The sequence below is a fragment of the Coffea arabica genome, chromosome 2c (assembly GCF_036785885.1).
Source record: "Coffea arabica cultivar ET-39 chromosome 2c, Coffea Arabica ET-39 HiFi, whole genome shotgun sequence".
In the NCBI taxonomy this organism is placed as follows: domain Eukaryota; kingdom Viridiplantae; phylum Streptophyta; class Magnoliopsida; order Gentianales; family Rubiaceae; genus Coffea; species Coffea arabica.
In genome coordinates this window covers 1,996,171-2,011,948 of record NC_092312.1, presented here as the reverse complement: position 1 = coordinate 2,011,948, position 15,778 = coordinate 1,996,171, and the positions used below count along the sequence as shown (strand labels likewise).

The 15,778-nt window shown below is 36.0% G+C and overlaps 2 protein-coding genes across 3 annotated transcripts; both read right to left on the bottom strand.

The window, feature by feature from the left end:
- Nucleotides 1-1,392: 1,392 nt before the first annotated feature.
- Nucleotides 1,393-4,701, bottom strand: LOC113724963 (probable serine/threonine-protein kinase At1g01540). The gene is made up of 8 exons (XM_027247888.2): nt 4,594-4,701; nt 3,134-3,437; nt 2,940-3,041; nt 2,731-2,853; nt 2,452-2,622; nt 2,197-2,326; nt 1,909-2,118; nt 1,393-1,824 (listed from the first exon to the last, which is right to left on the bottom strand). The coding sequence occupies exons 2-8, from the start codon at nt 3,433-3,435 to the stop codon at nt 1,756-1,758; spliced, it is 1,107 nt and encodes a 368-aa protein (XP_027103689.1). The 5' UTR covers nt 3,436-3,437; nt 4,594-4,701; the 3' UTR covers nt 1,393-1,755.
- On the bottom strand, nt 4,618-11,704 carry LOC113724968 (glutaminyl-peptide cyclotransferase-like). 2 transcript variants are annotated; one of them, XM_027247893.2, is made up of 11 exons: nt 11,103-11,704; nt 10,550-10,606; nt 9,856-9,891; nt 8,449-8,513; nt 7,961-8,024; nt 7,087-7,204; nt 5,986-6,083; nt 5,622-5,692; nt 5,465-5,505; nt 5,342-5,396; nt 4,618-4,940 (listed from the first exon to the last, which is right to left on the bottom strand). In XM_027247893.2, the coding sequence occupies exons 1-10, from the start codon at nt 11,382-11,384 to the stop codon at nt 5,389-5,391; spliced, it is 840 nt and encodes a 279-aa protein (XP_027103694.2). In that variant the 5' UTR covers nt 11,385-11,704; the 3' UTR covers nt 4,618-4,940; nt 5,342-5,388. The 2 variants fall into 2 exon arrangements, with proteins under 2 accessions (XP_027103694.2, XP_027103693.2); XM_027247892.2 differs by having other exon boundaries at nt 5,478-5,505; nt 11,103-11,703.
- Between the last annotated feature and the right edge of the window lie 4,074 nt (nt 11,705-15,778).

Below are 15,778 nucleotides of genomic sequence, written 5' to 3'. Positions count from 1 at the left end.
TGAATCTTTCTGTTCAGGGTCGCAAAAAATTATCTTTTTTTGGTGCTCGAAAATGGTGGGTTACTCAACTAAGCAAGTGTTAGTAATAAACATCTTTTTTTTTTTTTTGAGAAAGTTAAGCATGGTTTAATTTGACGAACGATGAGGAATGCACTTCAAGGCCGTACCCCTTGTGTTGGTAGTTGCTTGTCAAGTAGTAGTAAGATCTTGGCTTGTGCAGGAATACATGCATTCACTTATTGGTGACGTATGCATGCTGAATTGAGGGATGGGGGTTGCCAAGACCATGCCTTCCACAGTAAATTATGGTGTCTAATTCCACTATATAGATAGATATGACGATGCATGGAACCTCATTTTCACCAAGTGGCTAGCTTACCATACGGGAAAATATGAGAGCTGCAGCCATGAGTAAAGGTGGAAGGAAGGTACGGGGGTGGACCTGTTTGGCTCTGGAAGCGAGCAGCGCATCGAAGCTTCAACTTCCTCGCCACCTATTACCAGCTTCGTTTAATTTTAAGTCTTCTATGGCTGGTCTTTTCAGGATCGCTAAAAGCTATCAGTGCCTAGCTATACTTTGAGGATCGCTAAGGCATTAGTGCCTTTGTTGTGCAGAATATTTATTTTAACACATGAGATGAGAGTACTTGGTTGGCCACGACCAGCAGAAGGTTGAATAGGGTGCAGTTTACTAAGACGGCTCAGAAGGATATTCTTTTCTGTAAAACATTTTCCTTTCTTATATAAATCTAGATTATTTCATTTGATTTCTGTATATATAGTGGATGACTTATTGCTGTTTACTACGGCTGCGATGGCATATGGAATATCATTTGGAGACAGCAACTGACTATCAGAATTCTTACCCGTTATAGCCTGATAGTGCTGAAGTTATACTTGCCAGGGAGATATCTCATGATATTCTGGACGATGGGCTGAAGAATCAAAGCCATGAAGTCTCATCCTCTCTGTAGGTTGAGTTTTGAGGAGCCGGGGAATAAAAAACCCCCTCCTGGACGAGGCATCACATACAGCTTAATTTGTTGAGCGAATCATCGACCGAAATATAATGTTTGCTTTTAGAATGATTGGTGCTTTGCTGCTTATGTTGAAACCATGGTAATCATATCACTATATGCTGAAACCCTTTCTGAAGTAGAATGCCAAGAATGTTAAGGATGCAGCAAATCAACTATATTCTGAATAAAAGGCGGCGATCCCTCACTCGAACTTTCCAGAAATGAAGTAAGGTGAGGCTGGCCGTTGGCATTGCGAGTGTTCATCCAGATATATGGAACAGAAAGCACATTGAAACAAGAGGGGTACTCTCTGCAATCTTGGATTCGGTAGTAATTGCAATTGGCTTCGGACATAAATAACATGGGAAATCTGTTAAAAAAAGCTGGCTGAGATGAAATATTGAAATTAATCGGATGTGCCAGAGTACACGAGTGGAGCTGAACTGCCTAATTTTACAAGCCGTGTTAGGACTGAGAAATTGGTCTGTAACTGAACAAAATTTGCTGACCATATTTGTCAATTTCAGAAACTATTCCAACTGATTACAAGTTCATCAAAAGACCATATGATGTTTAAACCCTCTACATCTCGCTTCCCCGATGATGATAAAAAAAAAAAAGGAGGAGGAATAGAAACTGGGCATTTTCTCTTTAAATACAAATGCAAACTTTTACTTCACGTCCAGGTAGGAACAGACTTGCCTGTGTTTCTCGTTTGTATCTAGAGATAAATGAACTAAGTTGATGTTTGATGATCTTCTTTGAAAGATCTACGACGAGAACTGACCCTTTTGACCACAAGTTCCTGCATCGACCAAAAAAAATTATATACGAAAGGGGAAGAAGAACACAAAACGATACAAATAATTCTTCACACGCATGCTCTTACATCTGCGAGTAGCAAGTCCCGTGGCTCGAGCATGTGGATCACATTGCCCATATTAGGCCTCTTGTCAGCATCTGGGTCAACACATCGGAGTGCTAGAAGAAGAATGCGTTTCAATTCCTTCACAGAAGGCATTTCAGGCAAACTGGGATCAACAACCCGATCAAACTTTTGTTCTGAAACCATTAGTTTTATCCAGTCGATTAAGCATTCCTGCAAAATGAAAGTCCGCATTAGGACATTCCTGCCTGCACTAAGAAAAATAAGACGAAAAGATTCTTAGAAGAGAACCTCTATTTCAGTAACGCTGTACTGCACTGAAGTTTTCCCTGATACAATCTCCATTACAAGTATCCCAAAGCTGTAAACATCGCTTTTCACGTCCAGAATACAGGTGCTGGCACATTCGGGTGCAATATAACTATATTGAAGCAAGGCATCTAGGTTAGCAAAGCTTTACAAGTATACAGAAATAGCACAAGTCCTTCCGTAATCAGAGTAATTGTCCCCAAATGCAACTAGTGCAGCTTATTAGACATAGCTAACCCGGACATTCCCATCGGGAGAGCAGTGGCATGACTCCACTCCAGACCAAAAAACTTGGAGATTCCAAAATCAGATATCTTAGGATTCCATTGCTTGTCAAGCAATATATTGCTTGATTTTAAGTGTCGATGCGTAATTCCAGGTTCAGAGTCCTCGTGCAGGTAGGCTAACCTGCACAAGTTATTTTAAAAAGAAAAAAAAAATTAGAAGAAAAAAACAATTGATCATGCAGAATAAACTTAAGTATAAGCCTCTCATTTCAGGGGGAAAACAGTGCACCCTTTTGCAATTCCTTCAATGATACTCATTCTGATTTCCCATGTAAGACGGCTAACTTTACTTGTGCTCTCATGAAGCCATTGGTTAAGATTGCCATTGTCCACATACTCGTACACAACCATCCTGATTATTCAAACAAAACAGGCAGAATCACTGTACTTTACAAACTTCTTCGTTTTCCAATAAAGGAATGATAATTAGGCACGCACCTAAACATTCCCTCTGTGCAATATCCCAATAATTTCACCAAGTTCTTGTGTCTGAGACACCACATTGCCTCCACCCCTGCCACAAAATCCTTTAATGCGCCCCTGCTAGCACATTAGCTAATCAAAACAAGTATCAAAGAGCATCGCACTCCCAGTATTTATCTATTCCGTACGAAATACTGCGTGCCTCGTACCTATTGACAAGCAATTTCTTGATTGCGACTCGAGTATGATCAAACAGGACTCCACGATAAACAACTCCGTAGTCTCCACTTCCAACAATATTTTCATCAGCAAAACCATTCGTTGCTGCTTCAATCTCATTGAAGGTATATTCTTTGCCCGGCCTTATATCCAGAGCCATTGACGGGCACTCAGTTTTGTTCCCGTTACTCGTCACTAAAACCCCGCTAGCCACAGTAGAGCAACGTCCGTCGGGGTTGCCAATGCTCATTTCTACATCCCATCCATTACGCGACAAGAGCCTCTTATTCATGGCTGGAGAAGACGTATTTTGAGAAGTTTTAAAATTCTTGGAGATGATAGTCCTTTTAACAATGCATTTATCCCGCCCCCGGCGGCGGAAAATGAAGATCAAGCATATGAAGATGGACAGAGCAAAAAGCATGGCTATAGAGATGCAGATTATAATTGCAACCCATAATTTAACTCCGAAAAACGAAGTTGGCTTGGAGAGTTTGTAATTGACAGACGGGATAATGAAAGACATTATGGTGATTTGATGAAATGTTCAGTTATCCATTATTCCGAAAATTAGGACGTCCACTCTTAGAAGGCTTTTGTTACTGTCACTCTATGGTCAGGGAAGACTCTTAGATAAGGTATGTAAATTCAAATTTAAAGAAACTAACCGAAGCACCTTATAAGGCGGGAATCATCAATCATGAGTTATCCAATTACACAGAAAGTGTTTTAACAGATCGACATCATCAGATAAAGAAGAATGGCAATACTATTTTAAAAAAAAAATTTATTTGCATTGAGGATTTTGTTTTTAAAACCTAAAACTTTTCATCTTTCCTTGGAAAAAGGGGAGTATTAATGTAGATTCTCGGGTACTAATACAGTATATTTCAAAATTTATACTTGCTCTAATATCCTTAACAGCATACTTCAAAAATCTATTAAATGGCTTTTCTCTCATGAATTTATTTTTTAGCGGACACTTCGATTTTAGTTTAATTCTTGAGAAAAGTGGTTACGGGTTTATTACTTTTTATGGACATAAACACGCGAGAATGCTGGGTATCTTATGCCCTCTTAATGAATTCGAGGTTTTTGCTGTAAAACGACTTTACCGACTTACAATTTCAGTGAAAATACCAAAAAAGGATGAAATCTCTGGCCGATTTTGCAGGTTTTATACCCCCCCTTTTTCTAAACGTGTGCGGAAGAGAAGAAATTTTTAAAATTATTTTTTGAAAAATTCTCGAAAGCCCAAAAGAAATATTAAATTAACCTAAAAGGCATTATATTTTTCCTTTTAACTTATTATAGTTTCTTTATTATTTCTTCTGAGTTGGGCCCCGAGTTTGTACAAAATCCAAATATTTTACTTAGCAGCCTTCTTCAGTTCTTCTATATATAGAACATCAAGCTTTACCACCAAAATTAACCAAGTTTATGGAGTTACCAGGATTGTCCACTGACTCCACTCTGAAGAAAGACCTGAATTAGTCGCTTCTCTATGCTTTTGCTGAATAATTGGACAAATAAATTACTGCCAAGTATGGTACAGCAGTATCACCTACAAAATACGCCTCCCATATTCTTTTATACTGCCCACAAAATTCAGGGCCAATTTTTTTTTTTTTTTAGCCGCCACAGAGATGCCTACCTTCAAAGAGGCATATAAGTTCCCAATGCTCGGTCAAAAATGGATTGCCCTTGGTATGCAGATCTTCTCAACGTCTCCATTAAAGGGTGTTTGAATGGGGTGCAGCTTGATCTCATACAGCTTTGGCCACAGCTTTCCAGTCACTGCAAATAACACATTCAGATTCTTTTGGAAGTCCTTGCACTGCTCAATGACAGCCTTAGGAGAAGCACAACGATTCAAGACAGCAAAGAGTGCAACTCTAAAAAAGAAAAAGGGGCAACTCTGCTAAGAATAGTTCAAATCCCAAATGGCAAAAGTATTCACAACTCATGGTGACATCCGTGCATATTTTATAGCACCATCCATTCTTCAAATATTATTGCCAGACTCCACTGTGTAAATTCCCCAGTAACAACAAAGCTGGAAATGGCTGCTAATATCCAAACATCACAGGTTTTACATGCCAGTATTTATTCGCTCGGCTTGGATTAACCTAGACTGAACTAAGCTGCTGCTGTATAACACATCAACGAGTAGTATTGATAAAAATGAAAGGACTCACCAAAAAGACGGTTTTTGTCTTTATCCCAAGCTATGCCGTTTAAAACATCAATTCCCTGCAAGAAGGTGGAAAAGTAAAACTTTACCGTAGGTACAGAAGATGCAATTCATTGAAAGTACGCACATAAAATGCCCACCGTGAACCCAGCAGCTAGTAACCCTTCCCTGCAATCAAAGCAAAAATAAATATCAATCCTCGCACAAGTTTTTGGAGGAAGGACTCATTATCTGAAAAGACAGCATTATTAGGATTTTAAATAGTAAAAGACCAAAATCAGAACCTCAAATTATGGAGAAGGACCCATCCTAGCATAGTACCATCATCATGCGAGATTCTAGCAATACAGTCAGTCTGCAAAGTGCAAAATAAGGTAAGTCTATATACTGTATTAAGAATAAGAATACGCTACAGTATCTCGTGTAGCTGTAATCCATTCAGTTAACAAAGTAAAACAAAGATAGACTTCTAAGTTCTAAAGGTACAACAATTTGACAATGCGCTTCATCATCTATTGACAAAATAAGCAAATTGACCAGCCCAACCTCCCTTGTAAGTGTAAAGTGCTAAAGGTCAGTGGCACCAACATCAAAATAAGTCTCACATACTCAAGCGAAAAATAGCCAAGCAGAAATGGAGGACTTTACCTGCCAAACATTTGCCCAAACTTCACCGTTTACATACTCTAATTCATTGAGATAGCGTACTTCATGTCCTTTATACTTCACAATGTGTTTACTAATAACTGCATATATGAGAAAATTTAAGTCAAGTATGACAAACCAAATCAAACAAATAAAGACCACAATTCAGAAGATAAGTGTTGCAATAGCAACATACCAGATTATGTATGTGGCAAGATATAATACAAGGATCACCAAAAGAAATCTAAGGGTCCGTTTGTTTCGGGTGAAAATGTTTTCCAGGAAAATATTTTCCTAATTTCCCGTGTCTGGTTGCACAAAAGTTACTGAAAACATTTTCGTATGTAAAATATTTTCACTCATCTTATGGAAAACAATTTCCCTTCCAAACTAATTGAAATTGTTTTCCGAAATGCATGCATCCCGCCTGTAGTATATTTCAAACTTACTGAAAACATCTTGTAGTATGTTCTTTTTTTTTTTTAGTGTAAACAGGAGAACTCGAACCCAAGACCTCTTCCTTACACTCCCTCCCCCGTAGCGTCCAACCAAACCCAACCCTCCCCCTAATATATTCAAAATAAAAAAAAAAAAAAAACCTCATCCTGCTCATCCTATGTTAGTAATTAATTATGTATAATAGGGACATTCTTTTTTAGAAAAACTTTCAGCAGTGAGAGTGCAAGATATATGTCACAATAAACATTGCATGTGATTGATGTTTGACACTAAATGGCCAGCAATTTGTTTATTGCTTAAGGAGATATTTTTTATTCATATATACATTTCTCCAAGATTTTTTAAAGTTAAACAATGAGATAAATTTTCTTATTTTGCATGGAAAGAAGTATGTAGTTATAATATGTAGAAAGTAAAGATAGAGATAAAAGTGAAAATATTTCAAAAGTTAAACAAACACCAGAAAAATGAAGTAAGAAAATATTTTCAATAAGCTAACCAAACACCTGAAAATGATGAAAGGGAAATGATTTTCATGGAAAATTACTTCCACGGAAAATTTTTTCCCAAGGAAAACATTTTACTTCCAACCAAACAGACCCTAAAAGAAGATGAAATTTACTTGGACTTTCATATGACAGAGACCTTTCATGGTTTGAGGATCCATCTGATACAAGGTTGATGATCCATCGCTCCCAAACAAAATTTTTCCATCAGTAGCCAATCCCCAACCATCTTGCATTTGATGGGTAAACTCCTCAAACTGTGTAGACCATTTCAGAAGTGAAAAACCACAAAAAAGCTGTCAAATACACAAAGAAGATGCACCAATCTAATGTTTGGCAATTCTAAAGGTTGTATGCAAGAGAGCACATGGATTATCGAACACATAAACAATTATATGCAAGATCACAAAGTTTTCATTTCCACTTGTGTCCAAATCAAAATTAGTTAGCAAGATTTATTTCTTCATCTTGAATTTTTAAAAGGGCCTAAGCAGTATTCATCGATTTGAAAGTCAAGTAAAATCAGACTATGATGTCTGTCCTGTCCGGACAGCATGAAGAAACATGGCAACTGACAGCTGGAAAACAGAAAACTATATACTGAATGTGGACAATTACATTGAGCATGGTTCCATGCCATGAACATGATTACTGTATCAAACAAATTTATCAACATCGATGAGCATAACTATATTGACGATTGAAAACAAGAAAAAGCTGGTTTCTTCATTTCTAAACCACTATTTTTTCTCAGAAGAAACCCTACCAAGAGTCCACACCTCATAACTGTTATGGGCGGCCCTAGTTTCCAGACCACAGAAGTCAATGAAGATCAAATGCCACAAATTTAGCAACTGGAAACCGAAAATTCTCAAAAATACAGCCATCAGTTTTAACACTCAAGGTGAGACTGTCATATAGAAGTTATGAATGCTCTAAAATCTTGCTGCGAATAGATGTGAAACAAATTTCAGTAAAAATGTTACTCAAAAAGAAAAAAGTGAAGTACAAACTTTGCTTAAATCATTCCGGTCATAAATGAAACCAATATTCCGCAACCAAGTAACTTGAAACAACCTACAAAAGTAAGATTACTGCATCAGTACTGAGGACTAGTTTGATTATTCAATTTACTAAAATCAGGGGGGTAAATGTTCAGGAAGAAAAGTAACGAACAAAAGAAAACTTATAGGAACAAGGTTACTAAGTCTGCTGTAAGTTGGAAAAACTATAAGAAAAACCAAACCCTTAAATGCTTAAAAGTTCAAGCAGTAACTTACATTCATTTCAATAAAAGGAGAAGGGAAGAAAGAATTTCAGTTGATCAACTGTGTCAAAATTCTTCAATTAGTGCCACGTATGGAACTATTGCTTTTGCTAGATCAAGTTTTCACAGTTTACCAAGTTTCTAACTATGTAGAAAAATGGAAACTCCTTTTACTATTTACTAATAAATGCAAAGCGCACAGACACTCTGAACAGATTAGATCTTAACCCAAACCTTTCTCCAAGAAGAGTCAAACCTTCTCCAAAATAACTTCTCTTCATTTTCTGAATAGCTTGAACCTGTGAAAACCAGAGATGGTAGCTTATCACTTCAAAACAAAGTATCTGACATATCAATCTGTTTACCAACCTCTGTCTTTACACCTGAAAGCTTACGACATTTTTGTGACCCAAACATACCATACAAGGAGTACATATTGATGGCAAAAACTTGGGTAGCCTCGGTCTATGGGCCCATCCGTAGACTGAGCGGTGTAGAACTCGCCATATCCTCATAGAATATTAAATATAAGAATTACAAATTCTGTTCCTTGTTTTCTCAACTATGGTTAAATTCTTCTGCTGGTTTCCCTTATACCCTTTAGTCAGCTGCTTTCCCCAACCACCTCCCAAGTCCCGATAGAAAACCCTATCATTCCTCCTCACATTCTGCAATGGCAAGGAGGATAACGCCCCACCTTCTCCCCTCAAATGCAGCCAAATCTGGCAGCAGGAAGAAGAAGAAATGGAGCAAGGTAAAGAAAAAAGGAGAACTTGATAATAATCATTTAGTTCCATTTTTACCGACCATCTGAGGATTAGCGGCCCACTTGCAAGGATTAGTGGCTAACTTGCAAAGAAGGCCAATAGGAAATTGAAGGCCAAAGGTACAATGTCTCAACTGATGCAAGCCAGCAGACATACAGAGAGCTACCAACACTTACAAAGTGTTCCTTCACCTTTCTTAAAAGAATTAAATTTTTTTTTCTGTCATAGACTTGTGTGTCTTTGAATTAGTTTTAATTTTGCATTCTATAGCAATGAGGCATTATTGACTACATACTGAAGGATCTGATCGCTTCTCAGATTTTGTCAAGTTCATTGTTCATAAACTGTTTGTCAAAAGTCCCCAAAGAAAAAAAAGAAAAGAAAAGAGAGATATAACAGATGCGAAAAAATTTACTTACAAGCATGGAAGTGGGTTATACTTGAAACATAAGACTTGGAGAAAAAACTGTCTACAGGCTTTGGAGCTTATCCATTCTCGAAAGAGAAAAAGATAGTAATTGATGACTTCATAATTTGAATTTGGAGGATCCAGCTCAAACTTCATTTACCTCCATATGTTCTTTCTTTTCTTTTCGTTCGTTTTTTGTTCAGAGCCCAAACAAAAAGTAGTATAAGGAAAGAAAATCAATAAACCCCAGTTAGAAAGAGTAATGTGGCCACTTAACAGCCAAGTGTCCATATGTGGGTCCGTAGACCGGGTTCACACAAGTTTTTGCCCATATTTATAAGATGATAAACACTAAAACAAAAATAAAGCAAGCTTTTTCCCCCACCCCTGAAATGGATGTTTGTAAAGTACGAAAACATATTTCCACAACCAACCAGATACTGTAAAGCTGAATAAGAGAAATACCTTTCCACTCCGAAGAGCCACTTTCCGCACAGATGACTGTGGAAGAAACAAGAACATTAATATGCATTTGCAATTAATTTACTATTAAAAGACAAATCAAGACGAATAGTCTATACAGCAAGAAATTGAAAAAAGGGAACTAATTTCAGCTGTTTTGACCAATTTTTTTTTTAAAAAAAAAATCTGAAACCATTGTTAATCTTCAGGTTACTCAATGTCAAGATACTGCAAGGTTCAATTGAAATTCCCACTATTGCAGTAGTATTGTGTCTGCAATAGATTTAATCATCCATGTCGCTTGATTTAGCACTCTGGGCACAAAATTTTGAGGCTCTTCTACAAATTCGCAGTCAAAAGAGACAGGAAAAGTATATTTCCAAGATACCATTTCTAAAAATAGTATTATGACAGTTTCAGAACCACTATAACAATATTTCATAAAAATCACAAAAAGAATAAGAATGAATTGCACATTGGTGGTCACCAGACTCAGGTGTGAAGCATCATTTTCACACAAAAGGTCTTTCTCTGGATCAGCAACCCCATTCCTCCTCTATATATGTGCCTCTCTGTGTGTGGGTGCGTTATGTGGAGAGAGAGAGAGGGAGAGGAGAGGAGGGGGACATGAGACTACGATGGCTAATGTTTGTCCAGAATTAACGAGTTGAAAAAACTAATGCAAACAAGAACTCACATTTCCGTAAAGGCCAGTTGATTCAAACAACGTATCATCTTCTGCATACAAAAGGCCCTGAAAGCAACTAAAATAGCATTAATAACAGTAGCACAGTTAATAGCTACTGACAGAAAAACTCTCTTCATTTAGTTGGAAAGAGTTTTCAATCATGTCCAAGATCGTTACTCCAGTCAAAGTTGTAAACAATAAAGCAATGTTGATTCAACAAGCTCAGATTCCAATTAGCAAGCCTAAAACTCGTATGTAGTAATATATTAGCCTAGTGATCCTACCAGTTTTTGCACTATATCTATAGGAACATGGAAGTTGTGCACTAAAAAGAGTTTCGCACTTCATCTTCCTCCATAAATATTTCTATTCACCTAGTGATCCACGTCACCAATTGTCAAAAAGAGTCTATTGAAATAAATTGAACAACGAGTCAAAATTACAGCGAAAATCGTCTAAGTTTTAGATAAAATGATAGCCTACAATTAATTCCATAAAAAAAGATATATAATATAGAGAAGGACGAAATAATTGCGAATCGATAACTGTTGAGAGATTGAACCTGAGTGAAGGCGCCGGGGTCATGAGGAAATTCGTTGACCACTTCGACAGTGTGAAGATGGCTGGATTGAAGTTTTGATTGAAAGGCGGTGGAAGATATCGATGTACGGCTCACCGTTAGTAACACGCCCCAAGCCACAGCAACTGTAGTCAACAGAATGATCTTTCTCCTGTGTTTGAGACGAAAAGACATGGAAGGAGAGGCCACCGACAAGTGCTGCTGGCGCTTCAAATTCGAATTCGATCTCTTGTTAGACTTCTTCCTCGCCGATACATTCGCCATCAACTCCTGTTCATATTTCGACACAGAATTGCCAGATTTCAAATGTTGATTTAGAGATGATCACCGTAGGACTGTTGCCAAGCGATGATGGCATCGATAGAAGATAAAAGAAGTGAGGAAAAAAGGAAACGCAGAGTCCTCCGCAATTGCGACGGCCAATTTCGATTTTGCCAACTGAAGTCTAGTGTGATGGTCTAACGGCTCAACGTGCAATTACGGTTTAACGGAGTTCTAGTGTAAAAACCAGTTGACCATTTGACAGGGAAAGCAGTCTGCCGCTGCGTCTCACTGAAATTTGGATTGTCAATATGGTCCAGCCTGGTCATCTGGGCCTGCTAAAACCTATAGCCCAGCTTTGAGCTTTCTAATTATTGGGTTATTTTGTCCCGCAACGGATCTTCTGTCCCACGCTCTGTGCCACTCTCTGTCCCATTTTTTATTATATTGCTATTTCTCCTGCATAAGCATCATGTTTTAGTTCTTTTTTGTTTCCTTAAGATCCAATAACTATTAATTGAGTAATACATAAAATTTAACAAGCTCAAAAAATCAAAATGCATAAAAAACGAGATTTTTTATGAATTTTCTGCTATATTTTTTAATTTTCTATTATATATTACTTTTTTGAAACTGCTGTATTTATTTTTTACTTAATTAATAGTTATTGGATCTTAAGGAAACAAAAAAGAACTAAAACATGATATTTATGCAGGAGAAATAGTAATATAATAAAAAATGGGACAGAGAGTGGCACAGAGTATGGGACAGAAGATCCGTTGCGATTTTGTCCCCTCAAATTATACAAGAAATTTCACTTCAGTCTTCAAATTTTAGAGTGGGACATTTAAATTCCTCAACTATAAAAACTTAGGCTCCATTTAGATTAGCATTTTTGGGATTTTTTTGAAATATTTTACTAAAATAATGTATACGAAAAAAATGTTCTTTGCAGTATTTTTGGGATATACTTTAGAATTTTTTAAACTTTAAAAATTTTTAGGATAATTTTTAAAAATTAACACTCCACCCACCACCACCACCATCCCCCTTTTGCCTTCTCTTCTTTTCTCCTCCTCTCTCTTTTTCCTCCTTCACTTACTCCCTCCTCCTCCTCCCTCCTTCTTAACCCAACTCCCCTTTCTCACCATGTCCCGCCCCTCCCGATCTAGCCTTGTGAATACCAGATTGCGGCCCTTGATCGCAACCAAATGCCTCAATTTGGTTGAGGCTAGAAGGGAGGAGGTGGGGTATGGCGGAAAATATGAGAGGAAGAGGAAAGAGAGATAGGAGGAAAAGAGAGGGAGAGGAAATAGGAGATAAGAGAGGAAGTAGGAAGATGGTGGGTAGGAGTGATAGTGATAGATGGAAAAAAATATGGTATAGATTTTATTTTTTTAATTTTTTTTGAATATTTAAAGTTATTTTTGATATATTGTATGGATGTAATGTTTTTTAAGTTGTTTTTTGTTTATGTATTATTGTAGTATTATATATGAAAAACTTGTTTTTAAAAAAACGGGGAATGCAAACAGAAAATTAATTTTGGGCAATAAAAGGGATAAATCATAAACGCCAACTAGAGAAAAATGAGCCAGAGCTTAGGTATGCTCCAACTAGCGTACTAGTGTTTTCAGCCCATTTAACAATATTGGGTCTGTTCGCAAGGTGTGTTTCTTGAGTATTTATATAAATTTTTACTCTAGTGTAAAAAATATAAAAAAAAAACTTTTTTGTATTTAAGATTTTAAAAATTTTGAAAAACTTGTTTCCCCTTTTCTTTTTCTTCTTGTTTCTTCTTCCTACTCACACCACATTTGCTCTTTTTCCACTATCTCTCCCCACTGCAGTCTTTCTCTTCCTTTCCCTTTTTTCTTGCAGGAAAGGGAGAAAGAGAGAGCAGTGTGAAAAGAGAGGGGAAGAGAGAGAGCGTGGCAAGGAAAAATGGATGAGAGAGAGAGAGAGAGAAAAAATGGGTAGGAAGATAGCAATGCCACCAACATTTAAGGAGATGTTGATAGAGGTGTCGGCATGGTAAAATGGGAAAAGAGGCAAAAAAAAGGCAAAAAAAAAAAAATTTTTATGAGATATCTATAGACCCTTGAATTTCAGCATGCAGTAGCATATAATCCTCTCTCAGGATGGCAATGAGGGCGGGGGAACGCGGAGGGCTATTGGGGCGAGGATGGGGTGAGGGCGGGGAGAAATTTTCCCCTCCCCCGGTTTAAAAATGGGGCGAGGGCCCCGCCACTCGTTTAAAAAAAATAAAGATATATATATGTACATCATTATATATATAATATTTAATTTAATTAGATATAAATTTATAATAATTATATTATTAGCTATATGTATCATTTAATGTATATTAGTTTATATAATATAATTGATATTATCAATTATATTACTAATTGTACATGTCTATTAAAAAAATTATTAATTATTTATACTAAATTTATTAATACATTTATATTAAATACCTAACCACACTTAATACAATAACGCTTTTTCTGAAAAAAAATACAATAATTATTTAGTGATTGTATTTGTATCAAAAGTAAAATTTTGATTATTTTAGTTATATTTGTTTTATCATATTAGATTGTATTCAAATAACTTTTATTTAATTATTTTATGAGTTTTAATTGTGAAGTTATAATGAATAATAATTTGGTGATATATTGATATTTTAGTACTTGATTATTTGCTAAAAATTAATTATAATGAAATTATATAACAAATTATTTTTAACCCCACAGATATCCCCGCCATGGAAGCCTAGGGCAGGGGATGGGGCGGGAGCGGGGGCGGGGGGAATTAATAGGCAACAGGGCAGGGGGTGGGGGAGAGGTCCCCCGCCCCATTGCCACCCTTAATCCTCTCCTATGATAGGAACACACTAAAAAATTGTTAAAATTCAATTTTGATGTTAAAATGCGGAGTGTGTTCAATTTTTTCAATAATATCCACACATGCATCATACATGATAGATGGGATAAAATTTAGCTATGTTAGATACCCATTATGAGAATCTATTATATAAAAAAAAAAGAATATTGGGTTTGATTGTTTATAGTTTCTTATTGTATATACTACTAGACACACTTCAACGTAGTCAAAAATAGTATGAACATGTTGCGCACTTAAAAAGAAATTTCTCATTAATGCATAAAATGTTTTCTAATGTTTTTCACTTCATAAATTTTCTTCAATATGTCCATTTGAATTAGTTGTTTTTGGGAGTGTTTTTGAAAAATTTTACTGTAGCAGAGTTTTTATAGTATATTTTAGAAAATATTTTGAGATATTTAAAAATAGAAGAGTTTTTAGAATATATTTTGAGATTTTTTTAAACATAAAAAAAAATTTAGACTACTTTTTAAAAATTTTGATAGTATTTGAAAAACTCTTGAATCCAAACAGAGCCATATTGTCTTTTGATTTATTTTTTTAAATTGGGTTGACCTGGACTGAAAATGAGTTCGGCAAGGCTATGCTCAGAAAGCGTGATTGACAAACCTTGTTTTGGTTCTTCACTCAAAAAATAAAAAAAAAAAGAAATAAAACCTTTTTTCCAGAGACTTTTTTTGATAAAAACATATCAAATTTTCATTAATTTTCCAACACTCTAACCCTTTCGTAACTCTCTTGCTGCACTTTGAAAGTTACAAATTAAATAAGACAACCAATCAACCATTTAGCTCACGCTTTAATCCGTCCCACAAATTACAGGCAAACAGAAAACTATATAAAAAAAAAAAAAAATCCCAAATCAAAGGTGTGGCATGGGCCGACCATACCAGAGAATTCCAGAATTCTCCTCCACAGATGGTGGATCCACTTGCCCAAACGTGGAAATTCCTTGCTCCAATCAAAGAAATTCCTTCCTCTGCTCCTGCCCAATAAATAATACTTGTAGTACTCTAATGTAGGCCTTGTTTGACAAGTAAATTTTTGGCTTAATTTATTTGCTATAAATATTTTAAAAACTTTAATCATAGTAATTTAAAAAAAAAAATTACAAAAAGTTTAAACTATACGGTTCACAATATTTAAAAATTTATATATTTAAAAAATTTGTTTTATATTTTTGCAGTAAGTTATAGTAAAATTTTAGACAAATATTTAAAAAACTCGTCAAACAAGGCAAGAAAGAAGGAAAAGAAAAAGGAAAACAAATGGAAAGATACTAAGAAGCAGTCCCTCAAATTTCCAAACAAAAATTTAAAAAAAAAAGGAAATTTCCAAGAAGATAATTTGTTTGTTAATAATTTATTAGTAGTAAAATTCTTTTCTTTTTAAGTAGTAGTTAGTAGCCAGCTGTAATCAAAGAAATCTGGAGGGGCGTAGAAGGGTCGAGAAGCGAAAAACTTGCGCGCATCGCCGTTTGAAACAAA

Bases quoted from the DNA above. Each gene is read 5' to 3' on its own strand.
- LOC113724963 (XM_027247888.2), bottom strand. From the start codon at position 3,435: ATGAATAAGAGGCTCTTGTCGCGTAATGGATGGGATGTAGAAATGAGC. The intron at 2,623-2,730 runs GTGCACTGTTTT...TAACTTGTGCAG, and splicing joins ATTGAAGGAATTGCAAAAGG to GTTAGCCTACCTGCACGAGG. The intron at 2,327-2,451 runs GTTAGCTATGTC...GCTTCAATATAG, and splicing joins CTCCCGATGGGAATGTCCGG to TTATATTGCACCCGAATGTG.
- LOC113724968 (XM_027247892.2), bottom strand. From the start codon at position 11,384: ATGGCGAATGTATCGGCGAGGAAGAAGTCTAACAAGAGATCGAATTCG. The intron at 6,084-7,086 runs GTCTCTGTCATA...TCATATATGCAG, and splicing joins GGATCCTCAAACCATGAAAG to TTATTAGTAAACACATTGTG. The intron at 5,506-5,621 runs GTTCTGATTTTG...CTTTGATTGCAG, and splicing joins GTCCTTCTCCATAATTTGAG to GGAAGGGTTACTAGCTGCTG.